Raw genomic sequence first — 20,551 nt, 5'->3', positions numbered from 1 at the left:
GTTAACCCATCTTTGGGTCAAATAGAGTCAAATGGGCCCTCAAGTTGAATGGGCCTCTTAACTAAATGGGTCTGCCCACAGGTTTCAAATAGAAAAGAACCCACTTGGGGATGGGTCCATCCACCATAGGATTATAAGCCCATCACACGCTCCCTTAAATAAGTGGGACCCACAAATAGAATATTCCCAACTCAACTAAAATAGCCCGGGCGGTCTAAATCTTGACCCGCACTTCGAGGGCATCGAGGAAAAGGATAAATAAATAAGCCAAGGGCTAGAACTTACTTCTCCATTGCCATGGTGTGTCAATGGTAAGCCCGTATCATGGTCAATAATTTGTAACTGGGTTTGACCACCAGTGAGAACAGCTCACCAGCACGTGACAGTGATAACCACACGTCACGGGAAAGAAATAATAATTAATTATGATCCGGGGTGCGGGTATAACAGCGAGACCTGGAATTGAAGGAGTTTTTTATGCTTTGACGAAGATTAGAAAGTTGTTGCAGAGATTTGGGGCTTAATCGTGATCCCAGGTTGAAATCGAGGCATTCCATCCAACAGGAATGCGGTTCGCAGTTAAATTTGGGGCTTAATCGTGATTCTATGCATACCGGACAGTTGCAACGTAATCCGACCACCAGATCTTTATCTCCTCTGCCTGACACTAATCTCTCGGATTCATTTAAGGAAGCTCAATCTGAGAAGAGGAGATTTTCTACTCCAGGCCCGCGAAGAAAAGAACCCGATAGAAAGATTCCCGGGAAGATTTTTGCTAGAGATTCTCATCGTACTCGGGCATCGAATTCTACGTCGTCGTCAACTTTGATTTCTGATAAATTGAATAGCCGAAGGAAGTCATCGTGGACGAAGTACTTTGATCATGGAGGAGGAAGGGTCACTGCGGTGGAAACTGCTGCAGATGAATTCAAGGTTGATCTCTCTCAGTTGTTCAATGGGCTTAAGTTTGTCATCGGAGCTCACAGTCGAATATACCATGGAATTTATAAGGATGAACCTGTTGCTATGAAGATTCTTAGCCCACCTGATGACGACGACAAAGGAGCCATAGCGGCTCGGCTGGAGAAGCAGTTCACTAGAGAAGTTACTCATCTGTCTCATCTCCACCATCAAAATGTGATCAAAGTAGCTCAAGTCTCTCTTTTCTTTGTTTATGTTTTATTTTTGTTTTTACCTTTTTTATTTTCATCTTTTAGGGTTCACGGGCGAGGGATCCTAGTACTAAACTTTTATCGAATTATGATCACTGAATTATTATGTTGTAGCAGCAATATATTCTATTTCCCTTTGTGCCTTCATGTTTATGCGTTGCAGCCATTCTACTATTTGCTTTGTTGAGTTCAGTGATATTGAACTTCTAGTTGTTCTGTTCTGATCTGATTTTTGTTTTAAGTTCTCTTGTGGAAGACAATTGTGACAGATTGCTCCCCAAGCTTATTACAGTGTGTCATTTGGGAACCTAGAGTCAGATAATTAGGGTTTTTTTTTTTTAATTTTTAGCAGTTAACCCTTAGTTTTTTCTGCCCAAACTATCTATTATTCCTATGAATCTGACTGTAATTCCATTTCAATTCATCATTTGTTTATGCCATAAAACATTAAAAAAAAAAAAAAAGCAATCCACAACTGAGTTTTAATAATAGGCAAACCTGATCTTCCTGTGATTTGGGTTTTGAACTGGAATTAGTTGACTCTCCACTTTCAATTTCACATTGCTTCAAAGCTCTCTCTTTCATGGAAGGTGTTGAAGCAGGGCTTGGACTACTTGAGCTGAGTTCAGGTGGAGTACTTTGAGTACCCACATCTATAGTATTCATATTCTCTATTTTCTTGTCTACATTCAAAACCACAAAAATTTGAGAAATTGATGATATCTCCCAAACAAGAAATCTGATCAGATTCCAACACTATTTACTTCAGATCTGTCTCATCGATTTGAGCCAAAATTTGGGAAACCATTCTTCTCCATATAATTGACCTTCGACCACTTTTGGACCATATCTGAAACTTTGATTTGTTGTTATTAAATTTATTTTTAAATCTGGTTTCTAAATCTGTCACTGTGAAAACCATCCAAGAGAATTTGAAACAGGTCAGATTTTAATAAGATATTGATCATGAGATGTGATCTTCAGCCCAGAAGGACTTGATTGGATGATATTGATCTGGGTATGACGAGAGAATGGTTCAACCCTGAACTTTTGATTTCTGATCTGGGTACCCTAGGGGGGACTATCATATGATTGCCCTTTAAATTATAAGTTGATTCAACTGTCATATCCATACCTTTTCTTCCTTTACTTTTTTCCACTCACATAGGAGAAAGGGGATTGGGGAAGACAGAAATTACTGAGAAAGGAAGCAATGAATGGCAGGTAAGAGCAGGGCCCATCTATGTTATCTCTTAGGACCAATTTCAAAAGGTTCTGGCATTGGCACCACCATTTTTCTGTTTGTACTAATAGCCTTTTATTTGAAAAACAAAAAATTTCTTTACTTCTCATGTCCAAAATAGCCAAGTGCTTCAGTTAGTTAAGATCATTCAGTCTATGGAATCTCTTGGCTTTCTAGAATCCAAAAGAATGGAAAATATAATTTGGTTTAATCTGTTGTGTTAATTCATTGACAACTTGATGGGCCTTTAGCTCAAATTGGTAGAGCACTTGGAACATGAGCATGTTCCAAGAGGATGGTGGTTCGAGTCCACCAAGGCCCTCTTTATTCAATTGTTCATAACATAGTTAGTTATGCCACTAATCTACTCAAGAACTCAAATTTAATGGCATATTTGAAATTTGACATCTTTTTATACTTACTTTGGTTATTTTAATTTTATGCTAAGGTTGGTAAGAGAAAAGGATTTTACAAGTCTTTTTTTAGTATAATTGACAAAGAAATGACATTATTGTAATTAATATCAAATAGGGAAGAACAGAGTTTACCAAACCCCATTTTTGTTCTGAACAGCGTTCTTGAGAACGTTACCAAACGGTCATTTTCGGTCTCAGAACGCCGTTCTAGACCAAGAACGTAAAAGAATGTTTCTAGTCAAGAACGGGCGTTCTTTGTTCAGACCGTTACCAAACGCAGCCTTAGAGGCACTGGGGAGCTGGAGGGACGAAGATACCTACCATAGCTGCAGGCCTGGAGGAAATAGATGCATGAACGAATATCAAATAGCACCTACTAGAGAGACCTATACTAGAGGATGGAGGGCGACAAGGGCTCAGAACCATGGTTTGAGATATCGGATCGTATCGGTATCGGTCAAGGTCGATCCCAAGATTTGATCGATACAACAAGGTTTGACTCGATCACCCAACTCGGTTGGATCGATCGATTCGATCCGATCCTTGACCGATCCAATTGAATCTTTTTTTATTTTTTCAAAGTTTTCAAATGTTTTTTTAGTTTTTTATATTATCTTGATCGATACTGAGCGATACCAACCGATTTTGACTGATCCGATCCCGAGATCACAACACCCACCAACTCTGGCTGATACATGATCCAATCCATAAAAAGACGATTTTGGGGGGGGGGGTTTGACTGATCCTGACCAATTTGGACCGATCCAAAAAGATTTGGGCCATGACCGATCCCGAGTCTGATACCTGAATTTTGAACCTTGCTCAAAACTCCTCAACACTCCTTTTGATCAATGAAATCCATGATCTAAAAGCAATGGTGGAGGTTATGAACACCATTTCATTTCTGTGCTTCCAAGGAACATCCTATGCTGCTCCATCCTAGACAAGCCAGGACACCTACCTTATTTGAGGATCCTTCCAGGGAAAGGCTAAACTGGGGAAGGAAGCAGATCTCATTGATACACAAGAAGTTACAATTAACCATGCTTGCTGAGCATGGAGGCATTGAAGGATTGCATGCTTGAACCTTTATCTGATCTATTTCCCGGGCAGGTTCATTTTCTCAAGTTCCTCTAATAGAGGGGTACAAAAATGACCAACCTATCCCTATTTGAACACACTGTTTGAGTGGGATCCACCCTCCTCTATTAGAGGAATTCGAAGAAATGGTCCTTTATAGTAGTAGTACACATCCAACAACCCACAATGTTTGGGCACACAGCCCAACAGCTTGCCCCTGTGTTGGGCTGCATGCCCGGACAGCGAAGGTCGTCGAATGAGGCGCTATACTGGATCTCAAGAAATAGAACAGATAAAAATTGCTGGCGTAGTCACCAAGCAAGGCTCGCAATCAGGTAGCGTTCTATTCCCCTAATAACTAATTCCACTTTTTTATTCTTCGCTTTGTGGGTGGATTACGGATCTTAAGGGATTGAGGAAAGATCCAAATGGGGCCCACTCCAGCAGAAATACATGTTGGGTATTTAATGAGATTAGTTTACTTCAAATATGTCACAGTAATTTAATACTTAATTTATTAGTTGATTAATGAATTCAAGCTTTATTAAGATTATATATCACTCATACCCTCATAAAGTGAGTGAGAATCTGAGAGCGAGGGTGGGAACTGGGAAGAGGAGACAAACAAAAGAGAAGAAAGAGAGACACTCTTCTAATCATGAGTTCTATTGTTCGTTGAAAAACGTGACAACGCCGACCGCCTTTATTCCTTTGTCATCCGGCTTTTGCGTAAAAGTTAACCTAAGGATAAGAAAAAGACTGAGGAGGGTGTTTAATCTCAAAATATGACTGAGTTTGACAGGTGTGACAATGATAACTTAACCCTCAACGTGGCGTCTCAAAGTGACTGTCAAATGCTCCATGTGCCCGCTCCAGCGGTCCAGTCTACGTCAATTCTTTTGGGTGTGACACGTCACTCAATCCTACGGTCGTACCATTTCCCATCATCGTATTAAAATAGAATTCGATCACGTGTAATAGAGTATCGACCGCGCTTCGAGAAGTAGAAGGATCTCGATTTGAAGTACTTTGATATTAAAATCTGACTTTTTGTGTAAGTTCATAGTCCTAAAGGATCACACGGTTAGGATTAGATTAGATGACTTCCATTGTTCGTGATCTCGGTATCGGTTGGATTATCGGGATCGTCCAAACTCAAACAAATATGACACTTTGTCCCTATTTTCATGTAAAAAAATTAATTTTTTAATATTTTTATCCCTGTCCATACAGTTGGATCGGGATTGGTCTCGTAACAGATTTTGATTTCGATTTCGATTTCGATTTCTATTCGAACATTACAAAAGTTTTCATACTCTAATCTCTAAGCTTGACACCACACTCGTTAATTTTCTTACTAAATTTTAAAAAATTTGACCCAAAAGAGTCAATCTTCCAAGCATCAGCAACAATAAGGTGATCTTCCCATTTTGCCTCAAACTTAAAGATGAGAAGGCCTTCAAAGACACGGTGTTGAAAATTTACAGTCACAGGTGTGAGATCTGAAACTATCATATATAACATTCCTATATATGGACTGTCATAGAGTCGTACAAACAAAAGAACTCGCTATTACCAAAACATTTGTCAATACTAGACATAATAAGGCAAGCTACATTTGTTTGTTAGACTAAGAAAAAGAAATAGGGATAGCCGATGTCCAAAATAAAAAAAATAAAAAAAAAAATTAAACAAAAAGATTGTAGCCGTAAGGAAATCCAAGTTTACACTGTAGCTTCTCTTGTTGAGCAATTTGTTGCTTAGTCTCTATCAAAAAGATTAAGCATTTGCAACCAGCTCGCCTACGACCACCCTTGCTCTAGTAAACCTTTTGAGACAATTCCAAAACAATATGCTTATACAGTTATACTGCCTCGGCGGGTGCCATGAAACAGCCACACAGCCCCTTTGCAGCTGAGACAACACAGACGAAGTAGACGAGTTTTGAAAACTTAAATGACACCATCAGGCTAAGAATTTCTTGTGGGTTTTAGGTTGATGCCATTCCAAAACCGGGGCAGAAGGCGCTCTATCAATAAGGTTGGGAGAAATCCTTCACCGCTTAAATCGTCGAAGAAGAAGACTAGTTAAGGCACCAGGGGTCTTTTTGAGCACCCAGATATGGAGGGTGAAGGATCAGAGTTATCCATTTCCTCAATGACAACTGAAGAGCCTTTTCTCCAAAGGTTGAGGGGAAGTAACTTCAGAGACCAAAATGATCTTGGAAACAGATGCAAGTCCATTACATATCGGGGCTGCATCTTGAGAACCAGGAACCAATAGAAGGGCCAGAGCTCAGAATGATAGAACAACGTAGGAACAGGGCTTGGTCAACATCCTGGATAGCAGATGTAAATAAACATGCTTTTGAAATTAGAAAGTGATCAATCTAGACAATACACCATCTATTCAATGGTTAGAATTGCAGCTCCAGAATAACTCCAAGAAAGACAATTGCAAAAGATCTCCAGTTCTTTTAGAACCCCACACTGCCGGGTAACCGGATTCTTCAATTTTAACCTAAAACAGTGATGTAGTAAGAATATGAGCAGGTTCTATCAGATTGGATTGACAAGGGCATTCACATAACTACATGGTGGGAAAGGAGTTGAGTCTGAATCTGTTATGGACCTCATAGCAATCCTGTACTCACCCCATTCCTTTCATCAATGAATCATTGTCTTCCAATCAAAGATAACTGACGGGCAAAAATAAATGAGGAATATACAAGTTTTATTATGTATAAACAGAGTAGACCTCGTTTCACTGCTATATAATACCACCCAATTTGTACAAAAGTGTTAATAGTTGCTAAGCATCTTCACCATCGCTCATGGTTGGGTAGGGATCCACAGAGACTTCTGAGTCAATTCCATCAATTATCCTCCCCCTGAACAAACACAGACTCAAATACATCAAAGGAGAGAGTGTGGAAGGTATACAAGCAGAAATGAGAACAAAAGACAACCTTGTTAACATCTTTACCTTTCCAAAACAAATTTCCCTTCCTTGTACTTCTCATTTTTATCATGTGCCACCTCCTGAATGTGGCAACCAAACCAATAAGTAGCTCATCTAAATGATTAAATAAAAAATTCCAAATTTTCAATATTGTATTATTATAAAATAGACTAAGACACACATAGAATAGAAACAATGATGTGAAACAATGCAAAAGATAAAATCTAGAATTAGAGAATTACATACAACATGTGACACACTTGCTTTTCACTAAGGTTGTGTTCAGTTAGTATGAATATCAAATTATTCAATAGGACATGCATGATAGTGATGTCCCTCTTGTTATCATCAGGCAAGGGGCGGTGGGGGAAAATTCTCTTGCCACCAAAATATTCTGTGACTCATTACCTTTCCACGCCAATTAGGAAAGACTCGGATGGAGAAACAGTTGCATCTAAATAGAGCATTCAAACAGGCCTGACAAAATTTTAAAATTGAATATTCATATTTCAGAATCAATACAATTGAATGAAACTATGAAACTATGAAACTATTTCCACTCATTTTTTTATATTCTTTTCAATACTCTTTTTTTTTTCATATTCTTTTTATATATTGGCAACCATTTGGGTTCAAATCTACTACATCACATAAACCCTGTATCAGTTCCCTCATAACTGACAATTGCAGGTCAGATGGGGCCCAATGAATTCCCACAAAATAGGCCCTGGCCTCTCTTACTCAGGTGCCAAGTTTCAGTGCCGATGGAGTTCTCTATGCATCATGAAAATAAGAATTCCATTGACCAATTTTATACTGTCAGAGGAAAGAAAATGCAACAAAGGGTGGCCATATAACTTATTCGAGTCCCAAAATTTAACAATTGGCCAATCCAAAGGTTTCCATATATCCAATCCTTGAGACTGGCCACATCATCCCCCACAAGTTCCGAATGAGGCCTGATACAGGCTGATACAGGGTTAAGGTGATACAGAAGATTTGAACACCAACTGAATAATATGGTTTGTACCTCAATCATAACATTGCTGTCACTTGAGGAGTAGTTAGAGCAGTGCTATACAAATACAGAGAACCAGCCTCGAAGGCATCCGTAGCATCTGGACCGTTTACATTTTTCTTTCAATGAGTAAAGGTGGTGGTGCCCGTCAGCGCCAATGTATGAGATATCTCTTAAGGATCCAGACACAACAAGGGGTGGGTTCCCACCTAAGTGGTTGCGTAGGACAGAAATTAGCATTCCGATGAACTTAACCATTCATTCCTAGCTGGTTTGTTTGCACGGTGAACAAGTCACCAAAACAAGCACCAAAAGAAAAGTTCACATACAACTATGCTGTGAGTCCAAGAATAAGCAATCTTTGAGGAGGAATACAAACAGATGTAAATCCTCTACACACTACATATGACATGTTTTGGCACTAGGCAGTGACCTAGGGCTATAGAATCAAAATAAAGACCCTAATCCCCTCCATCCCATTTCTCTTGTCAATCCCAATCAAGGACTAAAACCCTTTCCCTCCCTCCTCCAACCAAAATTTTTAACTCCATCACTCCAGAATAGGCCTCTTAGCTCTAGTGAATACACCTGATGCAGAATCAAGATTTCAGCACAAGTATGCTCGCAGGAGGAAGACCAGGCCAGAATAATGGCCTGTGGTTCACATTGGTTATATTAGGACAGAAGGCCAGTATTCTGGTCTGGTCTTCCTCTGGCAAGCATACTTATACTGAAACCTTGATTCTGCATCAAAGCCACTGTAATTACGAGGAAAATGGTTGGGTACAAGCAAGTTTTGTTTTCACTCACGATACTAGGACAAGCAACATTCTCTGCAGGTTTTCTTATTGCCAATTGTTGGAGAGGTTGGCACCACACAGAAGAAAGAGAGAACAGGATGGAGAAAGTTGACAGAAGGACAATATTACAAAAGGTAGGGAAGTTCAATCTGGAAAGGGCTTCTGTTTCCTTTTTCTATTTTATTGGCCAAAATTGCTGGGGCTTATTGGAGTCGCAAGAGGTTGTTGGCACTAGCCAGAGTCCATAAAGAGGGCAGCAGGTTAGAGGTTTGTTTCCAGAAGAAAAAAGGCTTGAGGGTGGGTTGGGGGGGGGGGGGAAAGGAGAGGAGTGAGAGAGCAAGAGCTTACATATTTCCAGCCAAGTATCTGTCCACAGCAGCAGCAGAATACATCAGCTACAGTATGCATTCCATACAGCATCATTCGCTCTTCTTTTGCTCCTACTATGATATTCACCCTGAGACAAAATATCTCAGTAAACCACTCTAAAAAGTTATGCTAATTCAAAGCTTCATAATAGAGTGATAGAGTTCAGACAGTTGACACCGCAAATGTAAATTGAGAAATATAAACCAACATTCCAGGACATTTAAGGCCTGAGGAGGTAAAGCCAATAAATGATAGCAATGAAAATTATCTCCAATTTGGTGCATGAATTAGTGTAAAGTGATGGATTAATGTACTGTGAATGGGTCAAGGATATGAAGAAACCTTACTCCCTACCCCCCCCCCCCCAAAAAAAAAAAAACCAAAACAAAAAGGGAAATCTGAGATGGGAACAAATAAATGGACCCACATAAGCTGCCTGTACATCATAGTCATTGCCTACAACACAGAGAGAGAAAGATTGTGTGTACCAATAAAATTTTGACAAAGAACTAATTTCCATTCACTTAGTATTTATGATATTTTTCACTCAAAAAAAAATTATGATATTTATCTCCAGGGAAGAGGTGAGGACATTCTGGTAAACTCATTCCTGTCTTCAGATCAACTTGACCAAGAAGAAAAATAGGTTCCTCCATCATGCAAGATCAAAATCTCTCTCTCTCTCCCCATGCATGTGCATGCACCTCCAGCCTCCCCCCCCCCCCCTTCTGAGAAGTAAGAGCACTCAGCTACACAAATTGCAACTGTGGAGACCCAATGTATGATGACGGGTTGATTGGAAGTGGCTACTAGTAAAAAGGGAAGTTACTGGGACTTAATTAACTGGTGAAATAACTGGAGAAATGAACAATGAGATTTTTAAAAAAATATGTTATGTCACTCCCATTATACCTATTTTATTTGATTTCTAATAAAGTTTAGGGGCCTCCCTGGGTCCCAGATAATATTCGGGTTAAAAAGAAAAAAGAGATTTTAACAAATATATATAATCAATGAGTGTAGCTGTTATAGGCGGATGAATCAGCAGTGTTCAGGTCAAAGCCTAATTACAGTAGCAAACAGTATTGCAATCATATTTGGGCTCTTTTCCTTCGAAAAATTTCTAATTTCAGGCAATTACTGTCTCTTATTCATTGATTCGATTGAAATGATTTATGATCAAGTCACACGGAAGATAATCAAATGTAGGAAAAAGAGGAAGAAAGGGAAAGCAAGGTTGAGTAGTGCAGGCGTTACTGAGAAACACAACAATAGAGTGTGTTTGCTCATTTGCATGAGCACATGTGTGTATGCAATGTTAGGTTAGCCGTCATTATATTTTTCACATTAGCAGTGAAATCAGGTTTCCATATCAGGTGCCATGAAAGAAATAGAGGATGTAACAGTGAAGCAACAAGTTCTTCAATGTGTCGAGTGTTTGTACAGTACATTGGAATATAAAATGTTTGGAAGGATTATAAGCATGGATGAAATCATTTTTCCCTCAGGTAAAGTCTTGAATAAGTCACATTAGTAGCAGGTGGTGAGCAAAATGTGGGCAGGAAGAAAAAATAAAAATTGCTCTGTAATTTTGCATCAAGTAAACAACCGAACATCAAGATAGTCACAAACAAAAGGAGGTGTATCATTAAGACTGCTTTGAATGTAAGATTCTAAAAGAAGTTACAGTAATAAATAACAATACTAAGAGATGTCTTGTAGTCCTTTTTATCTTTGATAATGAATTTTTTATTCACCCAAAAAAAAAAAAAAACAATACTAAGAGATTAACATCAAAATAAGGATCCTGTTGTCCATGTTTCATCAATATTTTCAAGATGTTCTTTTCACATGACACTTGTGACAAGAAATAAGGGTGGCTTTAGACATACAGAAAATAACAGAACTAACATAACAAAATTAAAGTAAAAAATCTAGAAATTTGGTTTAAGGTTTGGCTTTAAAGTTTGCTGTGCCCAGGCTAAACTTGATCAAGTTAAACTGAAGGCTCAAAAAAATAACTTAAACCACCACTATAGAAGCTCTGAAATACACCTTGAATCATGCACTCAATTTGCTTCTGTAACTAATTCATCAAACATTTATTCTGGCTAATATTGATGTGAAATACACAGAGAAAGCATAGAATATAATAACACACCAATATAAATTAGTTCCTCTACAATGAATTAATGAAACCATGAAGTAAACTAACCAACAAAATGTGTGCTTATCAGTGCTCAAATGAGATTTTTTTTCTTTCCTTTCCTTTTTTCTTTTTTATTTTTTTTTTTCTGGTGGGGAGGGGGGGGGGACAGGAAGAAACCATCTTTAGCCAATTTGTAAACATAAAAAAAATAGCTAATCTAAGAAACTGTGAAGAACTCACGCAGTATTGAAAAGGTATGCCTTCCCCCGACGACAATAGAAAGCCTGGTTAAAAACAAAGTGGAGCCCAAACAGTTCAACAAAATTAGCATTTCAAGTTCAACTTAAAAATAATTAGAGTATATATGTAAAAATAAATCAATTGGAATTAGCATCCTGTAAAGGAACCAGGCAAGTATAAAAACATGTCAAGTTCAATAACTCTCTTCTATGAGTAAGGCAGCCGATTTTGTCCTCAAAGAAAACAAACATACGAGAGGGAAGAAATATATGGAGGATCAGCTTGATTAAAAAAAACAGGAGATAGGAGCTCGAGAATACTACAGTATTCCAGCTTGATGGCATGGAATTTCTAGAAATTAACAGCATGGCTGTAATATGCAGTTCATTCACTCACCTTGGGCATCAAATTTTTAGAAATAAATATCGTATAATAAGTGTCATTAACTCATCATCCAGTTCATACACTCACAGGAATCGCATCTAAAGGAAGCCTAAAGGATTCAAAGATTTCTAACATCATCACCTTTTCAGGATTTAAAATTTCTTAGACATGGCTATGTGAGAAAAGAGGAACTTAAGGATGTTGGGCGCAGGTGAGGTTACAAATTGTAGACCTACTTATGGCTTTAGGGGTTTCTTGGTGATGGGGATCTAGTAACATAAGGTGAGCTAAAACCAGTATGTGGTTGAAAGATCCAGTGTCCAAACTGAATTTAGACCTACAGCACATGGAATGTGTGAACTCCTTTTGTTGAAGATATTACTGCCTGAATTGGGTTTTCAAGTTCAATAAATTGCGAAAATAAAGATATAACTCAACATGATAGGATAGGACCTATTGTGGTTGATCATTGTTGTAGCAAAGAGAACTAAAAAAGCTGAAGTCCAGCCAATTTTGCACACTAATATCTTTTGAGGGCCAGTATCGACTGTCCTGAGAAGGTGCCCAAGGTCCCACCCCAGATCCCGGCTCAAACCGCGATGTACGCTGGCTAGTCGTTGTTTAAGGAAATAAAGTTGCACCTTCTTCACAAGTCCGGGCTTTTGGATGACTGGTAAGTGCTTGATCCTACAATATCCAGACAGAAGAATAGGTGGCAAACATCTTAGATAGGAAGATATTAGGAAATCTTAGTTCTATGGCATGCTAAGTAGGGATGTAAATGGACCCACAAAAATGGCCGCATATAACTATATCCGTATTTGGTCCATTCATTTAATCAGATATCCAATTAAAATGGCTTATATTTTAACCCCTTCTTTTGTTTTACACTTTTACCTACTATTTTTACACATGTTTTTACTTATTTATCCTTAATTTTAAAATATAGGAACTTTTAATGGATTGGATAAGGCTTTACAGATGTCTGGCCGAGTATTAATCAGATATTGCAATAAATGGATCGAAACTTAATCAGATAGGATATCAGTGTATCCGTATCCGGGATAAACGGGCAGGAACCAAATACATAACCGGATAATATCTGGCTCATTTACTGCCCTATTGCTAATGAAGTTACACATGATTGATTATCATGCACTAGCTCAAAGGGGTGTTGTAATTAAAGACCAGTTGCAAATTTTCAATCTCGCATAGTCATTACAAATGAAAATATTTTTATTTCCCCTACTTCTAATAGCAGAAAGATTACTTCTTCTATGTATTCTCTAACATTTTCCATCTTTGACTCTGGCAGGCACTTCACCTTGTTTACACTCATTCGGATGATTGGCCATAGCACCATAACATTGTCCATGTGGGTTTCCTCAGTGGAAAAGGGTTCAAGATGTCATGGCCATCAAGATGTAATTTAAAACAAATGACAAGGCTTGACATTTTGGATCCCAAAATAGTAGATGGAAATTCATATTAAAGTCACCATGCTGGATTAGATATCAATCTCAAAAAATATAAATATGCATGGAATTCTAGGGGCAATGAAGAGATAACCACATCACAGAGCCATTGGATCAAATCAATTGAAGCCAATTATCATCTCAACACATCAAAAGCTCCCAATTCTGCAAAGTCCCAAGTGACAATCAAAGTCACCATGCTGAATTAGATATCACTCTCAAAAAATATAAATATGAATGGAATTCTGGGGGCAATGAAGAGATAAACACAGCACAGAGCCATTAGATCAAATCAATTGAAGCTAATTTTCATCTCAACACATCAAAAGTTTCCAATGCTGCAAAGTTCCGAGTGACAATAGGACATATCGAATGGAAAAACCAAGAAAACCATCACAAGCCACCCCATGGCTCACCAAAACCTAGTTGTTTCACAATCCTATAATCCTCATCAGATGCCATATGCATGAAATTTGCGTACTCCAACTTTTCAATCCAACACATTGTCCATTGGGAAACTCCACTTAGCCCTATCAAACAAAAGTAAAAAAGACTCGTTTTTTAAATGAAAATTAGAAGGTCAACCCTGATATGGTCGTTTGATAGTTTTCTATTCCTCACTTCAGTGGTAGCCTCAATCAGTTCGAAATCATAGATAACAAAATTTTAATTGGAAATCCCCTTAAACCAATCCGTTCCACAGAAGACACCCAATTAAAGATAGTTCCCCCCCTCCCCCCCCCCCCCCCCCCAAACACACACATACACACACAAAAACGCTTCTTCTACCGGTGAAATATCATGAACTGAAAACAATCAGAAGAAGAAGAAAAACAGAAAGTAATGGGTAACGAGGAGGAAGAATTACCCTGGAGACGAGGTCGTCGGAGAGGGCTAAGTGGCTTCGACAGAACTTGCATCTGTAAACCTTACCATCAAGTTCCACCAGAAACAGCCTCCCCATTTCTTCTGCTGAAACAGCACAAAGACCCAACTGCTTTTGACTTCGTTTGCAACAACCAGACCCCAAAAGAAACAGACGAACAAACAATTCCCAGAAAGTTGAATCTAAAAGAAATCGACGACTTCAGTATCCTCAACGATCCATTCAGAAGCTATCATTACACAGAACCAAACAAAGAGAAAAAAAGATGTTTTGGTACCTAACTTCCCTCGGCAGTTGCTGGCTCAGTACAGGACTACGGGGTGACGATCCGTTCTGGTTCGGTTATTCGGTCCGGTTCTGATGCGGTCTACATTTTGACAATGTGAAATTAGAACCGAATCGAATAGGAATCAACTAAAATTAGAATCGTTTTTGTTGATTCAGTTTTACTGATTTCTATTTGGTTTTGTTATTCTGTTCAAAACTAATTTATATACGATTTATAGTATCAGTCTCGGAAAATGGTTTGGTATTTTAATCCGTACAATATCGCATTCAGAAATGACCAACCAAGGAGTTCGTCTTAGGAAACTAATCACGCGGTTTTGTTACTTAGACAAACACTCGAATGGATGGTGTTCATTGTTGGGTGTTGAGTGCTCTTCATTTCCCTCTCCTCCTTTTCTAACAACAAAGATGAAGACATAACTGCAAAAGTCATGAAGACGTAAATAAGGGGAGAAGCCCCAAGCTCAGGAAACGTGTGCATAGCTCTGATTTTCGGTTTTTGAGGGAGGAGAGCCACTTTTCAGTCCAACTCAGAATTTTGCCGAACACTCACCTCGAGATCCATGCCCTTAGTATTCTGTCCACACCCCGAGTGACCTAAATCCACCCGTTTACCCATCAAAACCATGTTTTCCCACTTTTTCTCCCAAACTTCTGTCAAGTAACTTCTACTTGTCCCTTATGACGTCGTTACTCTATTCGAGGTGTGAGTGTCAGGCTCCCAAAATCCTTCGTGATATCGTTACTTGGCCCGAAATCCAAGAAACAAAATCTTTTTTTACAGCCGTTACTCTACCTGAATTCCAAGTAATCCAAATCTAGTTCACATAGCCATTACTTTGTCCAACGAAAGATAGGCTAGTCGTTCATCCGTGTCCACCTGAGCTGGAAGATACTTAATATTTTGCATTTACATTGGTAACTCCTTTTTTTCCCTTTTTTTATTTTTTGTCTTGCTGGATTTGATTTCAATTATACATTTCTACTTTGTCTTTTATTTCTAGCACAGTGTAGACCGTTAAAGTAATTTGTTTTAGTATAAATAATAATTTTTTACTTATTAAAAAATAATGTTTAGTTTCTTTTTATATATTTGATGCATGATAATCAATTATATGTTATACTTGCATGTTAGTATAGGACACATCATTATGAGAGAATATCCAAAGACAAACATCTAGTAGATCGCAAGAACAATTTAATCAGACGAAATGGAGTGCTAACACCTTCCCACTCTCATAACTTGACTACTTACCCAGACTCTCTGACTAGACCATATGGAATTATGTAGTTCTTTCCACTCATCATGAATGGGGCTATCCCCCCCCCCCCCCATTGAGTCCTAGGCATGAATCCTAGGTGGTGACTCATTTTATTTTAGTATGTATATAGTATGACTCCAAACCCCCTATTGCCAAGGGACCCTGAAAGCTCTCGGACACCCGCTCACAAGGCGGACTTTGAAACCCCTGCTCTGGAGGTCACTGAACCCACAACAAACCAAGACTCAGTATTGGTCAAGTTTAGAGCTTAGTGTTTGCATATTTAAGGTTCACTTTCTCATGCATTGCACTGGATTTTGTTCTTTATTTAGTTATATAATATTTGCTTTACATTTTGTATACTAATTCTTGTCTTGTATCCAAATGTCTCAAGTACATGTCTTCTAAATCCTAGCCTTTTTTCATTCCCGTTGATGTATCTTAGTTCAATTTAACATGTTATACAATTTGGCCAAGTGATAAGGAAGATCAGTTTAACCAGATGGACTGGGGTGCTCAACACTTTCCCCAAACCATAACATAACCCGTACATAGACTGATGGTTTGACCAATTCCCCATTAGACAATTGTGGAGCGAATCTTTTTATTTTGTGGGTCCTACTATCCTAGACCTTTATCTAGATAGCAACTTTGATATAATTCTCTCCCTCTCTCCCTCGTCCCAAAAAAGATGAAGTGGAGGATAAATATGTCCTTATTGGTATACCATCTCCTCATATTTGGTATCCTTTTAAATAGAAAAAGGGAGAAAGAACGCTAATTTCGGCCCCTTAAACTCAAGCCACGCAAAATGACTGTAGCGCCCCCATGAAAAGATGGAAATTCCTGAGAGTGTGGTGGTCATTTTGTGCAATCCTGTCTCTAGAAGTAGGGGCCATGTACCGCACGCGAGCAGGTAGCATTTTCTTTCCCATACAAAAAATAGCAAAGACATGTTATGGACCTATTATATTTTATGAATATGTATTTCTTCTGAGATTGAAAATTTTTTATTTTGTTAATTATTGTTGTTTAATACATTTAATTAAAAAATACTCCTTGACAGTGTGCTATTGATGATTCTGATATCGATGTGTATGTTTGTAATATGTAAGTTTTTTTTTTTTTAGTTAAAAAGGCGCTTTTATATACTATAATAGAAACGTATTACATTCTAGAATAGGCCTTTCCTTTGGCATCATTCTGTATCATCTCAGAAAGAGCCAAAGGAAGGCTTTGTAAAATAAAATGGATTATTTGCGGCACAGACACATAGCCAGTCAAATAATCCGCACAACAGTTAGTCTCACGGACATGATGCGCGAAAACACAACTATCAAAGAAGTCACGTAATGTCAGGGCATTCATCCCCTTGACACTCTAAGCACCGAACTTAATCATGACGATTTAGGAGAGTGGCATCGCAACGAGCCTCTCCGACTTGGACTTCTAACCCGCTCCCTAACAGTGGGCACAGCAGTCTCACCATCTGTAGTACCCTCAGTCGTCCCTGTTGCGTGTGAAAACCTCCGGTGCTTGGTTCGCCCGTGGATGAACCTGCAAAAACCAAGCAATGAGCGCAAGAGGGCCGGTGTGGCTCCGGCCTAGGACTCTCCGATGCTCAAGTCAGGTCTCCAACACGACAGCGTAACTGCGTCGTAGAAAGCAAGATGCGGAATAGTGCTCCATACCTCGGTATTTATAGGGTAAGGAGGAGATGAGACGGTTGGGAAGAATCCTAGTATGGTAGGAGTCCTTCTTTCGGAAGGTTCTCTCGCGTAGAGCGGAGTGGAGAGTTATTTTCGGGGTCGGACTCTTATTAAGGTAAGAGTCCATGTGTGGTGCGATTCCGTGTTGCGCTGGGATCGTGGCTCGGTCCTTATCCCGTGATTCTCGGGATGTGCTGACGTGGCCCGGAGATCCCCGGTGGGGGGCTATGAGAGCTTCAATGGAGGAGGGCTCGGCCTACGAGGTCGGCCCATGGGGTCGGCAATGGAGATCGAGCTCGGGAGGTTGGTCTCGGCCATGAGCTCGGCTAGGTGTCTATGGCTGACCCGTATAATCTCGGCCTCAACCACCGGCTAGCTCGCTCAAAACAAGCTTTGTCGGTGACTTATTGGATATGGGGTCGGCCCAATTTCTGCTCGGCCCAACTCGATTCTCGGGCGAGGTCGGGTCGGCCACGTGGTAGCCTCCGATAGGTGGGGTGTTTTATGCCTCATCACAGCCCCCCACTCATCGGTGTCGGCTCGGCGTTGATGAGTGAAGTTTCTGGCGCTTTTCGGAAGATTCTTGCGGTTGGGCCGAGATTATTTATTGCCGCGGATTTGACGTTGCACGATCCGACGGTTGGGTGTCCGTGCCACGTCAGCAGAGTCATTATGGCGGGCTTGGGAATTTGAAACGTCCTTTGATCTGGGCCGTTGGATCATGTTGATCTCTGGTCGGCCGTTGGATCAGTAAAACCCAAGGATTATAAATAGGCGACTCCTAACTATTCATTCTCCACTGCTCTAAGTTATTGACTTCTCGGCAAGTTTGGAACCGTCAACTCGGTAGATCTCATCGTTTGCTTGCTCGTGATCGACTCGGCCAAGCTTCGTTCGTGATCGACTCGGCCGTTTCATTCCCGCTCGCTCTTCTTCAACCATGAAGTCTTCTCCGCCCAGATGTCGCTTGGTAGTAGTCCTATGGGCGAACTCGCCACGGCAGAGGGCGCGAGTCCGAGCCAAGAACTCCCCGTCCGCTCTCCCACCATAGACTTGTTGGGCTCGACCTCGACGAGCCCGATGTAGTGGAGCTTCGTCAGGCCGAGGTGGCCGAGCCCCCGTTACCCATGGAGTTTGACCACGCGGCCCAATCCACAGCCGCAGACCGGGCTGAGAACTCCGGGTCGTCCCCATCCGATGAGGAATCAAGCGAGGGAGATTCGTCCGAGATGGGGGTTGGCTCAGTAAGCTCGTCTACCGACGCCCCTGAGCCCGAGGAAGGCAGTGTCGGCACCGTTCTGAGCACAATCACGGAGGCTGACCTCAACTATCTGAGGATGACCTACGCCATCCCCGAGGAAATCCAGCTCTGAGTTCCTAACCCCGGGGAGATGGCCTGCTTCATTAGGCCCGGCGAGGTGGCTCTGTACGAGACACCCTTCAAGTATGCGTTCAGGCTCCCCGTTCTCAGCCTGGTGGACCAGATCTTGGACCACTTCCATTTGTCTCCTGGTCAGCTAGTGCCGAACTCTTGGCTGGCTGTGTACGGCTTCTACGCTTTGTTCTGCGAGATGGGCCGAGGTGCGAGCGTGGCGCTTTTCTCTCGGCTCTTCTTCCTAAAGAAGTCTCCCGAGAAGGGGTGGTATTACTTCTGCCGCCGATCAGGGAAGAGTGCGGCTCTAGGCGGCCACAAATTTTTGGTCGGCACACCGACCTTCAACAAGTATTGGAAGCCCCGTTTTTTCTTTGCTACTATTCCCAACAGCCCTCTCCGAACCGAGTGGAAGGAGATGAACCTGAACTATGTAAATAGGGTACTACCCCTGAACGAGAACGAGATGATCTCGCTCAACCTGATCCCCCAGCGTCCGCCCTTCGATGTCCTCCAGCTTCAGGACGAGGGGTTTCTTCAGAGTTGGCATATGACCCCTGGTAGGAACCCTTGCCGAGCTTGTCTCTGTTGTCCGAGCCGACCCCTTTACTTAGTTTTCTTTTCTTTTTCTGACTCATTTTTTTATGTTTTCGGTTTCTCTTGCAGTGGTCGGTCACATTCCTCCAATGGACACAGCTCGGCTAAGGGCCAAGACCATCGCGGATAGGAAAAAGAAAAATGCCGAGAAGAAACCCCGGGGAGAGTCCTCCAAGGCCTCCAAGGGCAAGGCCGTGATGCCGGGACCGTTGGACGCGGTGGTCGGTCTGGAGGCCGAGAAGAACACGGGTCCAGCCGGGTCTCCGAGGAAAGGGAAAGGCCGAAAAGGCGAGAGGAGCCCGCCAAGAGATATCAAGCGTCAAAAGCTCTCGGTAAACCTGACGAGTGGTGGCCTTCCGCCCGTGGCCTCTCCCACCAACATCTCCCGATACATCCTGGGGAGGGCTTCGGCCAATAATGTCCCCGTGAGGCCGACCTGGCACCTCTTTCCGGGGGACTCTGCCCTGACGTCGGCCGCTCACGCCAAGGAATGGCTTGATGTCGGTCGGCTTCCAGCCGACAAGGAGAAGCTCGAGGCGTTGTCCGACCCCGAGCTCCTCTCCACCCTATTCCAAGATTTTAACATGGTAAGTTTTCTTGTCGGCTTTCGTAATTAGATATGATCTGGGTAATTTGTCTTGAATTTTGTTCTCATGCTTTTTTGTAGGGGTTCGCCAAAGCAGTGGAGACCATGCTCCGCTTCGAGCGGCTCCTGACCGAGAACTATTCTTTGGACGTCCAGGGCAAGAAGGCTTATCAGGACGCCCAGGATGCCGTTAAGAGGCGTCGGGAGACCCAAGAGAAGCTCACCGCTGCTGAGGCCGAAGTGGAGAGCTCTCAGGCCGAGGTGGCTAGGCAGAGAGAGAAGGTCCGGGCTCTGCAGGCTCGGCTCGCCGAGGTGAAGGAGAAGGCCAAGGAAGATCTGGCCACGGCTCAGAGCGCGGCAGTCAGCGACTATCTCCAATCGGAGGAGTACGCCGATATCTGCCATGAGATCAGGAAGCCTCCCTTCGCCGAGGGTTTTGAGGCAGGCCGAGCTGAACTTTTGGCCGAGATCAAGGCGGCGTACCCAGATCTCAATCTCTCCCGTTTTGATGATGATGCGACTACCTTCGCAGGGGAGATGGGAG

The 20,551-nt window shown here is 41.4% G+C and overlaps 2 protein-coding genes and 1 long non-coding RNA gene across 3 annotated transcripts; 2 read left to right on the top strand and 1 right to left on the bottom strand.

Annotated features, from left to right (window-relative positions):
- The first annotated feature begins 573 nt into the window (after positions 1–573).
- On the top strand, positions 574–1,271 carry LOC122651050. Its single transcript, XM_043844387.1, has 2 exons — positions 574–1,155; positions 1,218–1,271. Exons 1-2 carry the CDS (start codon positions 607–609, stop codon positions 1,269–1,271), a joined length of 603 nt encoding a protein of 200 aa, XP_043700322.1. The 5' UTR covers positions 574–606.
- A 429-nt stretch (positions 1,272–1,700) lies between these two features.
- On the top strand, positions 1,701–13,319 carry LOC122649753. The gene is made up of 3 exons (XR_006331326.1): positions 1,701–1,853; positions 13,002–13,005; positions 13,308–13,319. It is a non-coding gene; the product is annotated as an uncharacterized LOC122649753 (long non-coding RNA).
- Positions 6,630–14,423, bottom strand: LOC122649752 (protein yippee-like At5g53940). Its single transcript, XM_043842992.1, has 5 exons — positions 14,176–14,423; positions 11,449–11,492; positions 9,039–9,147; positions 6,897–6,952; positions 6,630–6,801 (listed from the first exon to the last, which is right to left on the bottom strand). Exons 1-5 carry the CDS (start codon positions 14,269–14,271, stop codon positions 6,723–6,725), a joined length of 384 nt encoding a protein of 127 aa, XP_043698927.1. The 5' UTR covers positions 14,272–14,423; the 3' UTR covers positions 6,630–6,722.
- Positions 14,424–20,551: the final 6,128 nt, after the last annotated feature.

The sequence above is a fragment of the Telopea speciosissima genome, chromosome 2 (assembly GCF_018873765.1).
Source record: "Telopea speciosissima isolate NSW1024214 ecotype Mountain lineage chromosome 2, Tspe_v1, whole genome shotgun sequence".
NCBI lineage: Eukaryota > Viridiplantae > Streptophyta > Magnoliopsida > Proteales > Proteaceae > Telopea > Telopea speciosissima.
This window is presented reverse-complemented; position numbering and strand designations above follow the sequence as displayed.